General features: G+C 40.6%; 1 protein-coding gene across 2 annotated transcripts in view; it reads right to left on the reverse strand.

Moving 5' to 3' along the window:
• Positions 1 to 411: 411 nt before the first annotated feature.
• The window catches only part of LOC126480663 (calcium-independent protein kinase C), a 226,365-nt gene continuing 203,992 nt past the window's right edge, over positions 412 to 22,784 (reverse strand). Inside the window, exon 14 of one of the 2 annotated variants that reach the window (XM_050103890.1) lies at positions 412 to 3,980. In XM_050103890.1, coding sequence (XP_049959847.1) covers positions 3,813 to 3,980 — 168 coding nt within the window. In that variant the 3' untranslated portion in view covers positions 412 to 3,812. The remainder of the gene's footprint in view (positions 3,981 to 22,784) is intronic. The other variant, XM_050103897.1, reaches the window with a different exon arrangement.

Raw genomic sequence — 22,784 nt, forward strand, 5'->3', positions numbered from 1 at the left:
TGAAGTGTACCAATCTTTTGCTAGGCAATATCTTTTTTTAATAAATCTGAACATATTTAATCTGAAAATAAACTTAGCTAATAGACACATGGCTTCTATTGAATAAACAATCCAAAATTTATTTTTGTAAATTTTTAGAAGTAATTCTACTCTATCAGTGTTGGCATATGTAGTATTGATGTTCACATCTGCCTATTTCCACTGTTGACTGCCGTGACAATGTAGGTAATTAATTCAAGCCCCAGGATAATCCAAAAGTTCTTTTTTGTTTGTACTTTTTATATTATGAGATGCCTTGCATGAAGCAAAGATACAGATGCTGGTGCTTGAAAGAAACACAACAAATTTTCACTCGAAGCTAAACTTTAGAAATCTGGGTCCACACGGATATTCAATACTTACATTTAAGGTTAGCAGAGACTGGAACTGTTATCAAAATAACTAATTAACTTTCATTCATCAGACAATATGTTCATAATTACTGAAATTAATTTATTACGCAATCAGCGAAACAATAAATCGAAAGGAAAGACACAACTTTGGGATACAAACAGATCAGTACATAATAATACTGAGGACATTGCAATTGCTAGATCCCTATTAGAAGATGAGATTCAATAATTTGATTCCTAATATTTTGGCACAGTCTGTAATTCTACAGTACTCAAGCAGCGATGAAAATGTAAATAAATAAACATAAAAAATGCATGTGGTAAAAATAAAATGAACATTACAAACAAAGCAATGTCCTCAATGACAATGGCAATATAAAAACATCTAAAACATAAAATAAATATATAAGATAAAATATCATTCTACAAAGTTAATGACACTGTCACAGACGAGTGAAGCATGGCGAGAAATAGGGTTTGGGACACACAGCTGCTCGATGTTTGCCCAGAGTGAACAGTCACCCTGGGTAACCAGCCTGCAAGTCGAGCAGCTATTTGACCCATGCCTATTGTTACTGACAGACACCTTCAACTTCATCTTTGGCTCAATACTGTGGAAAACTTAACTATCATAAACAAATTCTTATAGTGTAATAAAAAAGTACAATGAAAAGTGTTGCAGACCAGGACTTTGGCTTAGCAGATATTACATCTTTAAATATTGCACTTCAATGTCATTAGGTTTATGTCAAGAGGATTTGACATTTTTTAAGTACAACATTAATAGAAATGAAAGTCCCAAGATAGTAAAGTAACATTTTAAAATGGAGTTTCAGAACACACAATATATCATTTTTTATAACTCTTACATTTTCCTTAAAAACAACAGATAAGCGTTACTTTAAAAAACTGGGACAGTTTAAAAATTTGGCTTGCACGTAATATACTACTATCACTACTGTTTGAGAACAACAGCAAAGAGCTAAAAGTGGTGGACTAAATGCTACGGTGCATAAGCAGTCTCTTCCTATGCCCGAGGCTATGCCCAAATGGCCAGCAACAAGAAACGGACATAGCTTTACGAGCAAGCGAAAGAACAATTTCCATGACATAACAGAACAAGTGCCATTATTTTTTTATCTACAATCCAAACACACTAAATGCACTTTTAAGTAACTCTAAACTAAAATTATTTTTTGTAAAAATAAATAAATATCATAATTATTGTACTGTTTGCTTCAACTATAAAATGTTTCTTCCCTACAAAAGTCAGTTTTTACACAGCTTTTAAGTTTTTTGTGACTGCACAGCAAAGGACTAGTTAGAAAGCGAGCGGGGAAAGAAGCTGCCAGCCCACCTGGAACAACAGATAGTTGGAGGTTGTTGCAAATGCAGGGGAGCAGCTGGTCAAATGACTTAGCCTCAGCTGTACTTTTGGGTGAACTGCTAGCCCCTGTTTGCAAGTATTCCCTGGTGGGAAAGCAGCTGTCAACACAATGCAGTCAACATTGACAACAATTGCACAACAACACCAACAGCTAGTAGATGTGTAGAGTTGGGTACTCAACACATGACACTATGGGAAGAATGGCTCTGAGCAGTGAATGATGAGAGCAATTGTTGAGCTACTCTACAACACCGAGGACTAACAGCTATGGTTTAAAAATTAGAATAGCTCTTGGCTGACTGACTCTTCCATGTCTTTTTCCAGTTTCAATTCTGTATGACACAAAAGAACTGTAGCCACTAACACCCATCACAAAAATTTCTTGCCATGGGAGCATATTTGGCAGCTGGGCTTTATTTTGGAAGTAAAGTGTGGAAATCAGACCATTGGCTCAGCTGACATTATGAACCAATTTATTACAACTTATTAATCCATTCAGTATAGTGTCTACTGATTTCTTTCCTTTCCTTTATACCAGCACAAATTTACAAACATTCATTCTTGCACAGTGAAAGCACAGTGCAGTTAGCATAATACATTTTAAAGCTAACAAGAATTTACCCAGCATTTGTCATAAACATATGCTCTCTTCAAATTTTGGTCATAACTCACAGTTAAAAATGTCTCACTGCAGAATATCTGTCTGGCGCTAGCATACTGACATTCTGCAGTGAACTGGACTTGGGTTGGTATTGTTTATTATGAATTGTAGGCCAAAAGCACCTGCTCTCAACAGCAGGAACCTGATTAGTATTCTGCAGGAAATTCGACTCCCATAACTTTGTACAAGTGTACCACCAGTTACGATGGATTATGACTAGGTAAGGGATTACAAATCCCTTCATGTGGTTGCTGCCACAATAAGTGTTCTGTCTCCTCTTTGTGTCTCACCGTTTGTGCATTCCTCTGATTTATGAAGGAAATATCAGTGAAAGTGTGCATGAATTTGATAAATATCAGGTCATACTGTACAACAAATATCTTACAATTTATGGTCTAGTATCACTTTACCGGTTTAAAAATGTACGATGTATCCTTCAAAAATGTTTACATACATACATACATACATACATACATACATATGTATTTAGTACAAACATCTAAAAATTTTTCTTTATACATTTATATTAATAGTATATGTATTATTTATAGTAAGATGTTACTTTATAACACTGAATATTTTGCTTTCATCTATTTTATTCCAAATAAATGCTTGTGCAAACTGCCACAATAAACAACAAGGAACACCCGTAAATCTGTGCACACCTAACACATCGCGTCACCATTCGGGTGACAGTAGGCCTCACCAATAGTGGAAGCATAGAACCGTGCTTTGGAAAAGCGAATTGAGCTTTGCTCATTATTTATACAATGTAGACTATATATTTTTATACCTGTAAGTGCAAAGAGTGTTGACCACGGATAAGCCTTATGCTCATCCCAGCCACCTTTAAGTACACGTTATCCTCAGAGGTGCATCAACAGAAATGTCTCTCAAGTTCAACAAAGTAGCAGTTACTGCATTTACTTTCACATAAAAGCGTATGGCAGTAATGAGCACAACAGGAAAGAGGACCTGTTGATTTGTCATGTAACTGCCCCTATCGTACTTACAATTACAGAATATTCTTATCATTATGTTGTAATATTCAAAAATCCAAGACTTTAACTACAACTGACACTGATATCACTATGCTGAGGTTAGGATGAGAGAAACAGGGCAGCAATGCTAAAAGTTAGTTTCCTAAAAGGCAGTCATTTTGTTACCATGGGAACAGCAACTAGGCAACTTCTGGAGACAGAAAAAAATAAGTATACATTTCTTTATATTTATACATAATTGTCTAGATTTAGGCAGTAGCCATGTTGAGTTCCCACAGGAACAACATTAGGCAGCTATCTTGTTGCCATGGGAACTGAACTGTGGTAAACATTTTGCCTCATTTTCAGTTAGAAAACAAACACACGGCTATCTAGGCAGCAACTTGGAATCGACCAGGGTTGAAGTCCGGATTGACGAAGGAGAAGCCGTGGAATTCATCTTGGTTAATGGCACGTAGTACATCAGGGTTTACTGGAGTTAAGACAGGCTCCTCCTTCGTGAACTCAGCATCAAAGTTGAGTGCATCCTTTTTGCTTTTCTGCAATACAACATAAAACATTTTATCACACTCTGCAATTAAATTTTTGCTATTTTATGGCAAATGAGATCACAAGGTAAGAATTACTACACGAATTGAATCACAATAATTCAATTAATTCATGTATCCGTACTTACAACTCCAAAGAGTCAATAATTTTGTAGAACCCCCAGGGACGTGGAACAATTGGGGATATACTTGGGTTGATTGAAAAGTAATGCACAACACTTTTCTGTGATGTAATTTTTATTACTAAGGAGGGAAAATGTACAATGGCTGCACACACATTCTGTAAAATGAGATGTAGTTAATTTTTTATGTACAAAAGGACTCAGATGCAGTGGAATTCGCACTGAAAGAGTCAGGCTGTATGTGCATGAGCCATAGCAAAATCTTTAGGTTGTGTATGTTCTTCATCCCAAACCATCTCAGCCCAACTGATTACCAATTTTCCATGTGTTTGGTATTTATGACAACACCACTGAGCATGTGAGACATTGAGCAAATGGTTGTGAATTACCACAGAATTCATCTGCAAATCTTGGCAGAGATATTCAGTATTTGAAATTACAAGATGGAATGGCTAGCCAGTGTTTACTTTCAGAAGTAGTACAGCCAGTTGCAGCCTGTTATCATGTGCTTATGTGGTAAACATCACACTAAAATTATGTCATTTCTCTTTAAATGTGAGCCTGAAATTGCACTAAAATTATGCCATTTCTCCTCATATATGCACTGATGTGCAAATAAAACCAACGAAAATATGTTTTATAGTGCTCTCTCTGTGAAAACTAGAAACCGGTGTCAAGTGCTGAATGATCAACTCAGAGAAGGGATGCAGCTTTATGTTTTTGACTGTGCATCTTTTGATATGATGTCATCCCTGCTGGCACTAAGGGAGCTAGATTTCTCACAGCACCAGGTCAGTATTTTTCTTTGAAAGCATGTGTAAAGTGTTGGGCAAGCAACATGGCCAATTCTGCAGATGATCTGCTAACGAGGCCCTCTTCCAGTAGATCTTTGGAAGAGAAAGTATGAGTTAAAGAACTAGGTACACCTACTCCAAATTTAAAACTAACAAGGGGAGGGTGTGGGACAGGGCTCGCCGATTTTTCTCAAACTATATGAGTAGAAGGATGCAGATGCCCCTTTCAAGTGCCTAGAATATTTTTTCTGAGAGGGCCACAGGAAAAGCTACAACACTCTCTAAAAATTTACAAGTATAAGGCATTTTCATGCAATATTTGACACATTTTTGCTGTGGCATGGTGGTTAAATGCATCGATGCAATTTGTCAGCTCAGGTTCTATCCTCCTGCTACCATCTTTTTTTAAATATTTTATTTTATTCTATATCTCACAGTGTTAAACTGATAATCATAAAATTTAAATATATTTAAACAGTTCTGTTGATTTTAACTGAAGACATTGAAGTATCTAAATAAACTACTCATCAGATCAAATATAATTACAACTGATTTGTCTTGGAGGGGGACATCCAACAACACCATACCTGACCTGCGACCCCACCCTGTAGCGGAGTCAACTTAGAAATCTTCAATGGGAACCCCCATTTTTTGTTGCAGATTATGATTCTATGGCAAAAGCTACATATGTTTTGTCTAAAGCAATTTCTTGATTTTTCCACAGATGGTGCTGTAATTGGAGGAATAGAAATGAATGCACAATCGTAATTTACGACATTCTACTCAATGGCCCTTGAATATTCAATGGAATGTGGGACCCCAACTCCATGCTGTGAGGGTAGGACAGGCCAGTATTTCATAACTTCTAATTGGAAACCCCATTAGCGACATTATATTCCTACAACATATTGAACAGTGGACTACTCAAATGATCATGTAGCAAACTACTATGTGTCATAACAGGCAGTAAACTGTGACTGGAGCTCATGTATCATGCACACACAGAACAGATAATGGCTCTAAGCATTATAATAGTTGCACAGTGTTTACTGTCTGCACACCTACATATCATTTAGAGAAGAGACGTGCAAGTGGGCAATAAACACTGCAGCCACAGAAGAAAAAACTGAAAGGATCCTGATTTATGGAGAATGTAGGAGGAACGCTGAGGCAGCTGTTGCCTTGTATGCTGAGCATTTTCCCGAGAAAGCTTGCTTTTGTTTGTTCTTTTACAAGGTTGTGAATGCCTTTATGTCTAATGGCAGCATACAGACCGGCAAAAGGAAATGAAGCAAATGTGTTACAGGATAAGCTAATGAAGTAGCTATACCAGTGGCAGTGCACTACAACCCATGGATAAATGCTTGGTAATTACAGCACGATTCCAGTATGTCTGTAGGTAGTACTGTCACAATAAGACATTGCCATAAGTACATTGGTGTCCAAAATTAAAGCAACAAACTGCTATTTACCAATCCTATTTCTACTTCATGATATAGTCATACAAACTGTCAACAGATGTCCATATTATCGTGTTTTGCGTGAAATATGGCATTCCGGTCAACAGACAACCACACCAACAATGGCAGAAGGGCACCTATCAAGCCATTTAATGTTTGCTGTGTACACCGCTAGAGATGGTGCAGTATGGCATAGAGGTGACGCCTACCAGACAGCCTGTGGTGGAGGGCCGTAGGAAAAATGGAAGCAGCCAGTTGCAACCTGATGTGGCCTGATGGCTTAATGTGAATCATTCTGTTGCTTCTTGGATGTGGTAACAGTTTATAGAGACCAAAATGCAAAACTGTGTCCCAAAGACCACAGTAGGACTGACCACATGCTGCATCAGGAAGAGAGGCTGTAATGGCACAGCAGTGCCACCTTAGTATTGAACGGCAACTGGCATCTGACCTCGCAGCATCCACAGGACATGTTGTATCAAGGCAAACAATGCACAGAAGGCTTTGACAGAGTGGCTTTTATTGTAGGAGATCTGCTGTACGTGTACCTCTGACACGCCCTAACAGATGGGAACGTCTAGAGTGGAGTCATCAACATGCCACCAGGAGGGTCAAACTGAGGGCCAATGTTCTTTTCACAGATAAGTCCCAGTTTGGGCTGGAGAGTGATTCACAGCAGATTCGCATCTGGAGGGAACGTGGAACGTACAGCACAGGTGGCTGATGTTTCCTTGGGAATGAAATTTATGCACACATGGTATGGCCACTTGCTCTCCCAATTTGAATCCCATAGATCACATATGGGATGCACTAGGGAGATGGGCTGTATTGCATCAGCATCCACCAACCACTTTACAAGACTTGCAAGCAGCTCTGCAGGAAGAATGGGCATTATTGGCTTGACATAAGATTGATGATATCATCCACGGTATGTACCATTGTTATAGGCCTGTACTAGTACCAGAGGTGGTCACACTTCTTACTGAACACATTAGCCTGTTGTCAAAATGTGTGTGCAAATTTGTTAAGTTGAGAAAAATGAAGAAAATTTTTGTCTGCTGTTACGGATGTTGCAGCTGTTCATATTCTTTATCCTTTACATTGTTTCTACTTTACTAACACTTGTTTATAATGTTTTGTGGCAAAATAAACATTACCTTGCAAAATTTCCATTTGTTCCCTTAACTTTGGACACCAGTGCATCCTCCTTACCGCGTATCAGAGCATCAAGAAGTTCAAGGTGCTGATTTATGACCCCCCACATTCTTTGCTGAGGGACTATTTTCTGATGAGTCTACATTCACAAACCATGGTTGTGTTAACCGGCATAATATGCATTACTGGAGTGTAGACAATCCCCAAAGGTTAAGGCATGTTGACCATAAACACCCTTGGTTGGTTAATGTATGGTGTGGCATCATGGGGAACAAACTCATTGGTCTGTATTTTATCGATGGCACGTCGAATGGATGCAAATATCAAATGTTTTTGGAACAGGAAATACCAGTGCTACTGCAGGATGCTGCCTGGACATTCAACAACATATGTGGGTCAGCATGATGGTTGCTCAGTGCCTTATGCAATGAAGCTTGGGAGGTTATAGACTGTTTTTACATTGTTGAGTCGATCAGCAGAGGTGGCCCTATTTATTGGCCCACTAGGTCGCTGGATTTGACATCACTGGTATTCTTTCTATGAGGATATTTAAAAGATAAGGTGTACCAACAAGTGCCCACCAGAAGTGAGGACATGGTTAACAACACCAGAAATGCCTATGCTGACATTACTGCAAATATACATGTGTCCTGTGTACAGTCATTTGAAAAGCGGATCACTAAGTGTACTGAAGCTGGCACTAATATGTTTGAACACTTACTCTAAAAGTAGAATAGTGTTCACCTTGAGCCTCATCCACAGTGGTGCGTTGAGAAGTCCCATGTTCAATACATTGGAACAATACAGCATTGTGAATAGGATTTCCAATTAGAAGTTATGAAATACTGGCCTGTCCTACCTTTGCAGCATGGAGGTGAGTCCCATGTGCTATTGGATTTTCAAGGACCATTGAGTAGCATGTCATAAATTAAGATTGCGTATCCACTTCTGTTCCTTTGAGTACATCACCTTCTTTGGTGAAATGAAGAAAATGCTTCAGATAAAATGTATGTAGATTTTGTCATAGAATTGTAATCTGCAATAAAAATGGGGGTTCCCATTGAGGATTTCGAAGTTACTCCCCACAACCCATGCATGGGGTAGGGTGGAGGTTGAGTGTGGTATCATTGGATGTCCCCCTGTGAGATAAACAAATTGGAATCATAACTTTTTTTGATCCAATGTGTAGTTTTTGAGATATTTCATTGTCTTCAGTTAAAATGAACACCCTGCATATCAATTCAGTTACAATTACCATCTTTGTAAGACAAAAGGTGTTTAAAAAAGTGAGCATGTGAGGACATTTACTATGAAAGTGTGTGAAAAGAGTTCGACATGCAGGTGTGATATTCACAATGCAATTTTTTTTGCTTTCCATGTTTGTTATTCAGGAACAGTGATGCTATGGGTATAGGGAGTGTGAAATATCTAGAATAAAAGTAAATAATTAATAAAAATACGTAGCAGAAATCACAAACATGTAAACAACATATTTAATATTAGTGCACTAGGTAAGGCTAAAATCACATTAATACTAACTCACGCATATCATGATGACATAGTGAAACACAATCTGTTTATTTTTGTAATATTGTAACATACTAGTAAAATTATTCATGAGCCACCAGCGATTACAGCCAGTATATATGTATAGAAGTACAAGAAACAGTCACAGCCTTTGGAACTTACTTGAGCAGGACTGGGGAAGAGGTTGGGGAAGATTAGAAAGATCCCAGGATTAGATGGACCCACCTGTTGTGAGAATGAGTCTTTATTTGTCCTCACAACACTTGGACACCTCTCATTCTGGTGTCTAAGTAAGCTATTCTCCATTTCTGACCCCTCCCAGCCTATCCCTATTTCTTTCACAAGCCATGGACCATTAACTCTGAAAGCTAGGATAGTTTTCTGTACTTTTATATGCATCCATCAGCCATATTAATGATCTTGTCTTCTGAAGGTCGTTTGTGGCCAGATGTTCTGAATCATAATTTTATGGTTTTCTCTTTTTTCCCTTTTAATATACATTTAGTATACTACACTACTGGCCATTAAAATTGCTACACCATGAAGATGACATGCTACAGATGCAAAATTTAAAAGACAGGAAGAAGATTCTGTGATATGCAAATGATTAGCTTTTCAGAGCATTCACAGAAGGTTGGCACCGGTGGCGACACCTACAACATGCTGACATGAGGAAAGTTTCCAACTGCTTTCTCATACACAAACAGCAGTTGACCTGCGTTGCCTGGTGAAACATTGTTGTGATGCCTCGTGTAAGGAGGAGAAATGCGTACCATCACGTTTCCGACTTTGATAGAAGTCGGATTGTAGCCTATCACGATTGCGGTTTATTGTATTGCGACATTGCTGCTCGTGTTGGTCGAGATCCAATGACTGCTAACAGAATATGGAATTGGTGGGTTCAGGAGGGTAATACGGAACGCCGTGCTGGATCCCAAAGGCCTCGTATCACTAGCAGTTGAGATGACAGGCATCTTATCGGCATGGCTGTAACGGATCGTGCAGCCACGTCTCGATCCCTGAGTCAACAGATGGGGATGTTTGCAAGACAACAACCATCTGCACAAACAGTTTGACGATGTTTGCAGCAGCATGGACTATCAGCTAGGAGACCATGGCTGTGGTTACCCTTGATGCTGCATCACAGACTGGAGTGCCTGCGATGGTGTACTCAACGACGAACCTGGGTACACGAATGGCAAAACGTCATTTTTTTGGATGAATCCAGGTTCTGTTTACAGCATCATGATGGTTGCATCCGTATTTGGCGACATCATGGTGAACGCACATTGGAAGTGTGTATTTGTCATCGCCATACTGGCGTATCACCCGGCATGATGGTATGGAGTGCCATTGGTTACACGCCTCTGTCACCTCTTGTTCGCATTGACGGCACTTTGAACAGTGGACGTTACATTTCAGATGTCTTATGGCCCATGGCTCTACTCTTCATTCGATCCCTATGAAACCCTACATTTCAGCAGGATAATGCACGACTGCGTGTTGCAGGTCCTGTACGGGCCTTTCTGGATACAGAAAATGTTGGACTGCTGCCCTGGTCTCTCACCAACTGAAAATGTCTGGTCAATGGTGGCCAAGCAACTGGTTCGTCACAATACGCCAGTCACTACTCTTGATGAACTGTGGTATTGTGCTGAAGCTGCATGGGTAGCTGTACCTGTACACACCATCCAAGCTCTGTTTGACTCAATGCCCAGGCATATCAAGGCCATTATTACGGCCAGAGGTGGTTGTTCTGGGTACTGATTTCTCAGGATCTATGCACCCAAATTGCATGAAAATGTAATCACATGTCAGTTCTAGTATAATATATGTGTCCAATGGAAACCCGTTTATCATCTGCATTTCTTCTTGGTGTAGCAGTTTTAATGGCCAGTAGTGTATAATTTGTCACACTGTGCATGGGCATTTCCATTTAACAAAAGGCAATACTTAATTAGGTGATGAAAAACCTGACAGATGGCCTCAATTGCCAGGGGATGGTGGCATTCACACAACCACTTAGAAGATGGCACAGCTGCTGACCATGACTTTCTGGGAGGAATAGCAACTGGTGATGAATCCTGGATGCATCAAAAATTGAAGCAGACTTTCAGCATGCAAGCATTCTCCTCAGGCATTGGAGAAGTTCAAAGTTGCACCCTCTGAAGTTACTTAAATGTCTTGTGACTGAGCCCTCATATCTGTTATTGGTGATCACTAATATGTTAAGAGAAAATCACAGGTGAAATTCCAACAGTGTGGAAAAAGCTGTAAATAATAATTATATACAGGTAATTTTAAACAGTACACAGGCAACTAAGAGGGAAGTTGGCATTGAATTTTCACACTATATTGTCACAAATATGCCAAAGTCAGCAGAATGAAGCTCTTATTTTTCCACAACATGTTTTCACTTTGAAGAAAAATCAAATTTGGGACATGAACTACAATGTCCATTTCTTTGTTTTGTGCCTTTCTATTGTTCGACACTTCTTCTACATAGTGAGTGTTTATGTTTTAATAGCATTTCTAAGATTAATTAGAGGTGGCTTATGAATTTTTTGAGGGCACCTTTAGTATCCTGACTGCACACAAAAAGGCAAAAAATTGTATTGGACGTAATTAGCAGACTGATACTGCCTTCAATCTATTTTATTTACTATTTTTATTTTTTCCCTAGTCGCTGTGACTGTGTGAGCCAAAGCTACTCAGTAATGGAATGAGTCATAGCATAATCACAAAAAGACAATACTAACTTCAAAAAACTAAAATAAAATATCAGTAGTAGTGTATACAAATGCACAACACACTACAGCAGAAGTTTCAAAACTGCTCCAGAAAACTTATTTACAGAATAAACAGTGTATGCCACAAGGGAAGCTTTCCATTTTAGATTTGAAAGTCTGTAGGTTATCACATCAGTTTTTCAGGTCTTCTGAAAGCTCATTGAAAACTGAATCAGCAAAATAGTGCACATCATTCTATACAATGCTTAAGGAAGTGTTGCCCAAGTGGCAGTATATTTTCTTCAGTCAAGTATTCATTAAGTGGAAGTTGCAATTCATTTTGAACAAGTCCCTTTTATTATCCAAATTAGAACTGAGTAACACTCTGAAAAAATTTCACACACTGAAATTACAGATCATTCTGATAACCATTTTGTCCATTCACATGATACCAGAAACAAAGAAAATTTTATGCTCCCCACCCACCGCCTCAGACTGTATGCCCAGGGACCTCAATACATGGGAATGAAAATTTGTAATAAATTAAAAGGGAACAAGTTGATGCAGATGAATTTAGGTTCACTTAAAAGAAAGCTATATGAGGTACTGACACTGAAGTGTTACTACTCAGTGGATGAATTCATGCGGGACAAACTGGAAATTTGAGCTGGGTACAATGTGTTATCCTTATAGTGTTGTTATTTATTATAGTGCTATTATTTATTAATGTAAAAATCATTGTAATTTTTTTATAAGCTTTTGACATGTCTCCTGTACGCAAACCAAATGGATTGCAAATGTACGTCATGAGATGAATAAAACACTATTCACAATGCACAGTGCATCCAGGGTCTTAGTTTAGTTTGGCAGGGAGGGGGGCAACTATGTCAGTTTTGCATTGAATGACAAAAAAGTTTTGAGATTAAACAACTAATGGCTCTGGGTACAATTACTACTAGTCAATATCCATGAAATGTTCTGTCTTTCAGTTATTTTCTCAAGGAGAGGGGTTTGTAGTTGCCCTGTAACCTCCCCCCCCCCCCCCCCTGAATGCCACTCCCTCCACTCTTTCCTGAGCTATAAATATTTTTTGCGATGCACACATTTTCCCAAAATATGATACACATGCATATGCATCTAATTACTGATTTATCTCGCATTGTAACCCAGAACTAAAGAACTATCTATGAAGATGCTGTATATTACTATGCAGGCACTACAGTGTTTTTAACTGTAGCTGGAAAGAACAATATTTACATTGAGTAACAGAATAGTGAATATTGATGTTGTAGGGAAGTTCTCGTAGAATGCAAATATTTTTGAATTGAAGGAGACCACTCACCAAACAACACAAGTATTGAGTTGTCAATAGGCACACACAAAAGAAAGAAAACTTGCTAGCTTTTGGAGTTATCCTTTGATGGGCTTGAGTAACACACACACACACACACACACACACACACACACACACACACAGACTTCAAACATTCCTATGCCCCTGCATAGTGCCAGCTGAACTACCAGTGCATTGATACTTTTCAGCAGCTGGACTGGTTGTGGTGGAGGTAGTGTTGTATAGGGTGAGTAGAGAGAGAGAGAGAGAGAGAGAGAGAGAGAGAGAGAGAGAGAGAGAGAGAGAGAGGGGGGGGGGGGGGGGGGTTAAGAGGCAAGGAGAGGGACTGGGGGGAGGGGTAGGTAGCAGGTCAAAGGGAGGTGGCTGGTTTGCTAGCTAGGAATGCGGGAGGGACGGATGGCAGGTATATGGGCTGACACGATTGTAGTGGCCAGTGAGAAGCAGCACCTGTTGAAGACAATGTGGAAACATGGATTGGGAGGGAGTAACAGGACAGAAGAAAGGGAAACTGTTGGGTGGAGGCTGCAAGGGACAGTGATTTACCTGAGATTGAGGCCAGGATGATTATGGGAGTATAGGATGTGTTGTACGGATAATTTTCATCTGTGTAGTCCAATGAAGCTGGGATGTATCCAGTTAGCTCAGGTTGTGAAGCACCCATTGAAATTGAGAATGTTGTGCTTAGCTGCATGTTGTGCCACCAGGTAGTCAACTTTGCTGTTGACTAGTTTGGTGGTGGCCATTCATCCTGGTGGACATGTGGTTGGGAGTCATAACATGAAAATCTGTACAGTGTTTGCTGCAGAGTTGGTATATGACATGGCTAATTTCACAGGTGGTCGAGCATCTGATGGATAGGATAAGCCTATGACAGGACTAGAATAAGGACGTGCTATGTGGATGGATTGGGCAGGGCTCGCACCTCAGCCTGCCATAGGGATATGATCTCCCTGTGGCATGGGGTTGAGAGTGGGAGTAGCATAGGGATGGACTAGAATGTGTGTAGGTTGGGTGGGCAACAGAACACCACTGTAGGAGGGCTGGGTAGAATCTTGGGTAGGATGACCCTCATTTAAGGGCAGGACAAGAAATAATGGAAGCCCTGGCAAAGGTTCAGTTGCTCCAGTCCAGGGTGATACCAGGTAATGAGGGGGATGCTCCTTTGTAGTTGATTCTTGTGGGAGGTGTAAGGGTTGGGGGTGTGTGAAGATAATGCATGGGAAATCTGTTTGTGGACTAGACCTGTCTGTGAAGGGCTCTGAGAAGCATACTGGGCAAGGGAGTTCTTGTTACTGTGGATGCATCCTCCATGGGTGACTAGGCTCTTTTGGGAGGCATCTTTTGGTATGGAAAGAATGGCAGCTGTCAAAATGCAGGTACTGTTGGTGATTTTTGGGTGGTTTTTGTGTTTAATGTGGACAGAGATGTGGATGGAGCCATCAGGGAGGTGTATGTTAACATCCAGGAAGATGGCACATTGGGTAGAGGAGGATCATGGGAGGGGATGGGAGAAAAGGTGTTGAGGTTGTGAAGGAATGTGGGTGGGGTACTTTGAAGATATCATCAATGAAACTGAACCAGGCTAGTGTAGGGAGTTTTGGGAGGCTGGGAAGGTTTCCTGTAGATGAATCACAAACACGTTGGCATAGGAGGGTGCCATTTGGGTGCCCATAGCTGTGCTGCTGATTTGTTAGTAAACCTTCCCTTCAAAGGAAAAGTAGTTGTGGGTCAACATACAGCTGGTAAGGTGTATGAGGAATGAGGTGGTGGGTTTGGAGTCTGAAGGGCATGGGGAACAGTAGTGTTCAATAGTGGCAAGGCAAGAGTATGAGAGATGTTGGGGTATAGGGAGGTGGCATCAAAAATGATGAGTAGGGATCCATGAGGTAAAGGGGTGGGGAGATAGATAGTGAAGGAAGTGGTTAGTATTTTTGATGTGGGAGGCTAAGTTCCAGGCAACTGGTTGGAGGTGTTGGTCAACAAGAGCAGAAATTCTTTCAGTGGGAGCACAATAGCCAGCTGCAATGGGGGTTCAGGATCACTGGGTTTGTGTTGGGTTTGCGTATTTAGGGAGCATGTAGAAGGTGGGTGTGTGGGGTGTTGTTGGTGTGAGGAGATATATCGTCTCAGCTGAGATGTTCTGGGAAGGGCCTAAGGATTTCAGTAAGGACTGCAGGTTATGTTGGACTCCCAGGATGGGATCACTCTGGCAGGGCTTGTAGTTGGAGCATCACAACAGTGGTGGAACCTTTGTCTACAGGGAGGATGATTATGTCAGGATCTGCTGTTAGGTTGCTAACCACCCACCCCCAGTCCCTCTTCCTACTTCTCACCTCCAATTTCATTTACCCACTCCATTTGACACTACCCCAACCAGAACCAGTCCACCTGCCAAAAAATAGCATTAGCATTGTTAGTGGCAGCATGCCTCTGAATTGCTTCACTGTCTTCCTGTAATCTGACCTGGTAGTTATCTCACACACTCAAGCAGTACTCAAGAAAGGGTCACATTAGTGTTCTATACATGGTCTCTTTTATAGAAGAGCTACACTATCCCAAAATTCTGCCAATAAACCGAAGTCGGCAATTCGCCTTTGCTACTATTGCCCTTCATGCTCATTCTATTTCATATTGCTCTGCAACATTATGCCTAGATATTTAATTGAAGTGACTGTGTCAAGTGGCACACTACTAATGTTGTATTCCAGAGTTACAAGATTGTTTTTCTTACTCATCTGCATTAACTTACATTTTTCTAGAGGAAACTGCCCTTCATCATACCAACTGGAAATTCTGTCCACATTTACATGTATCCTTCTACAGTCACCTTCCTGTACACTACAATCTCATCAGCAAACAGCCTCAAATTGCTGCTCATGCTGTCCATCACATCGCTTATGCATTCTGATTATGCCTTTGTTCATTGAGAAGAATGTACTGGGTCCTATTACTTAGGATGTCTTTGAGCCACTCATATCTGGGAACCTAATCCATATGCTTTTACCTATATGAACAGTCTTCTGCAGTGGGGCACCAAGTCAAACACATTCTGGAAATCTAGGAATATGGAATCTGCCTGTTACCCTCTCTCCATGGATCACAGATATCATAAGAGAAAATTACAAGCTGAGTTTTGCATGATTGATGCTTTTTAAATGCATGCTGATCTGTGGACAGAAGCTTCTCTGTGTCACAAGGAAATTGATTATGTTCAGACTCAGAATATGTTTAAAATTTTTGCACCAGATTGACATTAAGGATATTGGTATGTAATTTTGTAGGTCCATTCTTGTACACTCTTATATCTCGGAGTCACCTGCACATTTTAGAGGTGCTTGGCACTTTGCTTTCAGTTGTTTCTCTGCGCCAGGGATGTCTACTATTATGTCCTCCATTTAGGAGTCTGTTTGACAGTCAAACTATGGCATGTTTGTATGTTTCTCCTGCATCACTGATTTCTTCATGTCAAATTTAAAACTTCAACATTCCTTTTGCTGTCTTCTACTGTCATACCAGACTGGCCAATAAGTGACTGGATAGAAGCCCTTTGACCTGTTTAACAAGTATTTGTAGGACCAGATTTTCTTGGTTCGGCAAGATCTCTTGCTAAGGTATGACAGAAGAAGTTGTTGTGTATTTCATGCATCGATCTTTTTAGATATGGCAGTTGTCATTTGTACATTCCTTTTTAAACCAAGAGTGCAAAAGTTGTTGTTTCCTAAGCATATTTTGTTATTGAACCACAGTGGGTCCGTTCTGCCCTTAATCTAGCTATCTGGCACATATTTATCTAGTATGATTTACAATCAGTTTAAACTTTGCCCATAAGTCTACTGTGTGCATCATATTGGAACTAAATTATGTCCACTTATTTTCTAAGCATGATGGGAACCCCTGCTTGCCTGCTTTTTCTGGCAAAAATACTCTCTTAGCCTTCTTCTTGGATTTATTAGCTTTAGTTATCTTGGATTTATTAGCTTTAGTTACCATATTCACTATGATGACATTGTGATCACTTATCCCTGCCTCTGCCTCTATACTGAAACTCTCGGTAGTTAGCCATCAGCCTCCATTGGTGATGCATCAGGAGAATAGCAAATCACATTTTAGCTTTTTCTTCTTGCTTTCATAAATTAACAGTGAGAGCATCCAGTGTGTGGATGCAGATGGAGTTGGTGACAGTTTGCAAGCAGTTGTAGACACTTAAGGCTGCAGTCAGCCATCTGCAGGCTGATGCCTTGGTGTGTCGCAGTGGCAGATAATCACATGGTAGACCTCAGGTGTCTGTTGTTTTGCCCATGGTCTCTACTGCCGAGGCACCTCCTAGTGTATCTGACGTGGTAGATCTGCCCTCACAGCAGGATGAGTGGCAGGTGGTAACACATTTGAGTTGCAATGTGAAGGCTGACCATCTCCCCCCCTCCCCTCCTCTTCCTGTTCCTGTTCACCCTGTGCAGTGGACAGGTGACTGCCCCTTAAGTAGGGCCAGAACAGGCACACTGGAAGAGAAGTTTATTAGTTACTGGGAACTCCTACTTTAGGTGCATTATAGAGTCCCTTAAGCAAACAGCATCCCAGACCAAAAAGAAGTTCAATGTGTGCTTTGTCTGTCTGTCTGCGGGCCTTGTACAAGATGTGGGGGATCCCTGCCTATAACTATCAAGGGTGCAAGGTGTAGTCTGTAAGTTGGGACTCATGTGGAGACCAACAATGCTTGGATTTGGTGGCCATCCTCATTTCGTATGGGTGGCTGGTGAAAGTATTGAAGACTGCTAGCTTCCCTTGCAGGGTACAAGTAAAGCACACAATTTCCAGATTTGTTCCCCGAGTTTGTCAGGATCCTTTGGTTTGAAGCTGAGTGGAAAGTCTCAACAAAGGCTCCATCAATTCTATCTACATCTACATCTACATTTATACTCTGCAAGCCACCCAACAGTGTGTGGCGGAGGGCACTTTACGTGCCACTGTCATTACCTCCCTTTCCTGTTCCAGTCGCGTATGGTTTGCGGGAAGAACGACTGTCTGAAAGCCTCCGCGCGCGCTCTAATCTCTCTAATTTTACATTCGTGATCTCCTCAGGAGGTATAAGTAGGGGGAAGCAATATATTCGATACCTCATCCTGAAACGCACCCTCTCGAAACCTGGCGAGCAAGCTACACCGCGATGCAGAGCGCCTCTCTTGCAGAGTCTGGCACTTGAGTTTGTTAAACATCTCCGTAACGCTATCACGGTTACCAAATAACCCTGTGACGAAATGCGCCACTCTTCTTTGGATCTTCTCTATCTCCTCCGTCAACCCGATCTGGTACGGATCCCCTACTGATGAGCAATACTCAAGTATAGGTCGAACGAGTGTTTTGTAAGCCACCTCCTTTGTTGATGGACTACATTTTCTAAGGACTCTCCCAATGAATCTCAACCTGGTACCCGCCTTACCAACAATTAATTTTATATGATCATTCCACTTCAAATCGTTCCGCACGCATACTCCCTGATATTTTACAGAAGTAACTGCTACCAGTGTTTGTTCCGCTATCATATAATCATACAATAAAGGATCCTTCTTTCTATGTATTCGCAATACATTACATTTGTCTATGTTAAGGATCAGTTGCCACTCCCTGCACCAAGTGCCTATCCGCTGCAGATCTTCCTGCATTTCGCTACAATTTTCTAATGCTGCAACTTCTCTGTATACTACAGCATCATCCGTGAAAAGCCGCATGGAACTTCCGACACTATCTACTAGGTCATTTATACATATTGTGAAAAGCAATGGTCCCATAACACTCCCCTGTGGCACGCCAGAGGTTACTTTAACGTCTGTAGACGTCTCTCCATTGATAACAACATGCTGTGTTCTGTTTGCTAAAAACTCTTCAATCCAGCCACACAGCTAGTCTGATATTCCATAAGCTCTTACTTTGTTTATCAGGCGACAGTGTGGAACTCTATCGAACGCCTTCCGGAAGTCAAGAAAAATAGCATCTACCTGGGAGCCTGTATCTAATATTTTCTGGGTCTCATGAACAAATAAAGCGAGTTGGGTCTCACACGATCGCTGTTTCCGGAATCCATATTGATTCCTACAGAGTAGATTCTGGGTTTCCAAAAACGACATGATACTCGAGCAAAAAACATGTTCTAAAATTCTACAACAGATCGACGTCAGAGATATAGGTCTATAGTTTTGCGCATCTGCTCGATGACCCTTCTTGAAGACTGGGACTACCTGTGCTCTTTTCCAATCATTTGGAACCTTCCATTCCTCTAGAGACTTGCGGTACATGGCTGTTAGAAGGGGGGCAAGTTCTTTCGCGTACTCTGTGTAGAATCGAATTGGTATCCCGTCAGGTCCAGTGGACTTTCCTCTGTTGAGTGATTCCAGTTGCTTTTCTATTCCTTGGACACTTATTTCGATGTCAGCCATTTTTTCGTTTGTGCGAGGTTTTGGAGAAGGAACTGCAGTGCGGTCTTCCTCTGTGAAACAGTTTTGGAAAAAGGTGTTTAGTATTTCAGCTTTACGCGTGTCATCCTCTGTTTCAATGCCATCATCATCCCGGAGTGTCTGGCTATGCTGTTTCGAGCCACTTACTGATTTAACGTAAGACCAAAACTTCCTAGGATTTTCTGTCAAGTCGATATATAGAATTTTACTTTCGAATTCACCGAACGCTTCACGCATAGCCCTCCTTACGCAAACTTTGACATCGTTTAGCTTCTGTTTGTCTGAGAGGTTTTGGCTGCATTTAAACTTGGAGTGAAGCTCTCTTTGCAGTTTCCTAACTTTGTTGTTGTACCATGGTGGGTTTTTCCCGTCCCTCACAGTTTTACTCGGCACGTACCTGTCTAATACGCATTTTACGATTTCCTTGAACTTTTTCCATGAACACTCAACATTGTCAGTGTCGGAACAGAAATTTTCGTTTTGATCTGTTAGGTAGTCTGAAATCTGCCTTCTATTACTCTTGCTAAACAGATAATCCTTCCTCCCTTTTTTTATATTCCTATTAACTTCCATATTCAGGGATGCTGCAATGGCCTTATGATCACTGATTCCCTGTTCTGCACATACAGAGTCGAAAAGTTCGGGTCTGTTTGTTATCAGTAGGTCCAAGATGTTATCTCCACGAGTCGGTTCTCTGTTTAATTGCTCGAGGTAATTTTCGGATAGTGCACTCAGTAAATGTCACTCGATGCTCTGTTCCTACCACCCGTCCTAAACATCTGAGTGTCCCAGTCTATATCTGGTAAACTGAAATCTCCACCTAAGACTATAACATGCTGAGAAAATTTATGTGAAATGTATTCCAAATTTTCTCTCAGTTGTTCTGCCACTAATGCTGCTGAGTCAGGAAGTCGGTAAAAGGAGCCAATTATTAGCCTAGCTCGGTTGTTGAGTGTAACCTCCACCCATAATAATTCACAGGAACTATCCACTTCTACTTCACTACAGGATAAACTACTACTACCTATGATGATCTTGGCTTCAGATTTTTGGACCTGCTTTATGGTGTGGAGAATTGTAGGTCTCCTCTGGATATCACAGGGGTGCATTACACAAAGGAAGCAGCTACTTGGATGACATGGTACTTGTGGAGTGCAAAGAGGTCTTTTTAGATTAGGCGGGCTTGAGGTCCTCTCATGAATGCCCACCTGTTGACATGCAGAAAGTGAAATCTTATCTTGTACAAAGTGAAGACACATTGGCTTTCAAATTTTAACAATAAATTGTAGATGAATTCATATCAAAGATCCTGAATTTTCTGCCCTCATGGAAAGTTGTCATGCTTAAATTATTCTTGGGACCAAGAGCTGGCTAAAATCTGAAGTAGAAAGTTCAAAAATATTCAGCAAGGAATGGAATGTGTATAGAGAAGGCAGGTTACCATAGGAGGATGATTGTTTATTGCAGTCGACACAAATATCGCATCTATCAACGTTAAAACTGAGTCTGACTGTGAAGTCATCTGCATGCGAGTAATAGGCCTAGCTGCATTAAAGTTAATTATCAGACTTTTTTACTGGCCACCAGTTTTCATGATAACAGTTGCTAAGAATGTCTACACTCAGTAGCACAGAAATACCCAGATTGTGCAACGTTAGTTGGAGGTGACTTTACCTAGTATAGACTGGGATGTCTATGGATTCATTACAGATGGCACAGTCAGTCAGTCTTGTGAAGTACATTTGAACACATTTTCTGGAAACTGTCTTGAGCAGCTAGTTTGAGAGCCCACATATAATGTAAATATTTTAGACATTGTAGTTATGAACAGTCCTGATCTTATTGACAGTGTCAGTATAGAGACAGGGACTAGTCATCACGATGTCATCATAGTGATAATTGTCACTTAAGTTACTAAATCCTTCAAGAAGGGTAGGAGATTGTTCATGCTAGAAAGAGCAGATAAGCAGCTGTTAGGGTCCCACTTAGACAATGAATGAGCATCATTTAGTTCAAATATGATTAACATAGAGGAATTATGGGCAAAGTTTAAACTTGTAGTACTTCGAGATTTCAGAGGAAATTCTAGAATCACTTGGCCTTCCAATGTTTTGAACATCCGATATTTTAGATATGTGTAGGAGAAATAAATCGGCCAACTGCGCATAATTTATTTGTATGTGCAGATCAAAAAGAACAGCCACGAGGAAAAAGATGGACACGGTAGCCAAATGGCTGCAGACAAGTACTTGCCGTATGGTCCAGAGTTTCGTGTACGGGCAATGAAGAACAGCAAAATTTTATGTAGTATTCTGTGTTCTTTAATGTCTGTAAAAAGACAAGTGAACGGTTGAAAGTAGTTTCCTAAGGACACTTATGTGTTGGACTTGAATGAGAATAGAGACTTTAAAATTTTTTTGTGTCTCAGTTATGATCGAAGTGAGGCACATGTAAGCTATTTTGCGAAGTGTAAATGATTCTAATGTTCAAAGAATGAGTTAGCTTGCCACAGTTATTATTTATGAATGTTGAAAATGTATTGTGATTGAACTGAAAAGTATTCTATGAGTACACAAATTATTTCAAGAATAGAAATGTAGTTAGCAAATTCCCTTAACCAGCAACATATCTTTGGAGAAAAAGCTGATGGGAGACTGATGTAGCGGATTAACCTGAGAAGAGGATCTGGTATGCATAATGGGCAAGTTAACTGAATTGAGAGATGTAGAGAGTCTTGCACCCCAGCACCACACTGTCTCTGGATGTCATTCGGAGAACATTAGAATGTGGCGACCGTGACAGGACCCAAATAAAATGGGAATTTTATGACAGAAATGGGAAGAAGATATGAGTTGCCATAGCAACCGGACTCAACAAGATATGAGAACTGTTTCCAATAGTAGTATTGAGTCCAATAAACCAGTGGAAGAAAGTTGCGAGTGCAACGCAGTAAAAGACTTGAGAAGTGAAGAAAACTGGAGAGAAGACCTCAATTTTTCGACTAAGAAGATCGGGTGTGGAAAGTAAGCAGTCTTCACACACATACATCACGCTGACGCCGATGCAGTAACCAGCCATCGACACCGACTGCACCAGTTGCTGCTCACCAGTGCTGACTCTATGTCTGCTCACTGTTGACAACGCTGAAACCAACATTTGACGCCGCTGGCAGTGCTGTCCACTGGTGCTCATTACACAATCACTC

Source organism: Schistocerca serialis, chromosome 1, assembly GCF_023864345.2.
Source record: "Schistocerca serialis cubense isolate TAMUIC-IGC-003099 chromosome 1, iqSchSeri2.2, whole genome shotgun sequence".
NCBI lineage: Eukaryota > Metazoa > Arthropoda > Insecta > Orthoptera > Acrididae > Schistocerca > Schistocerca serialis.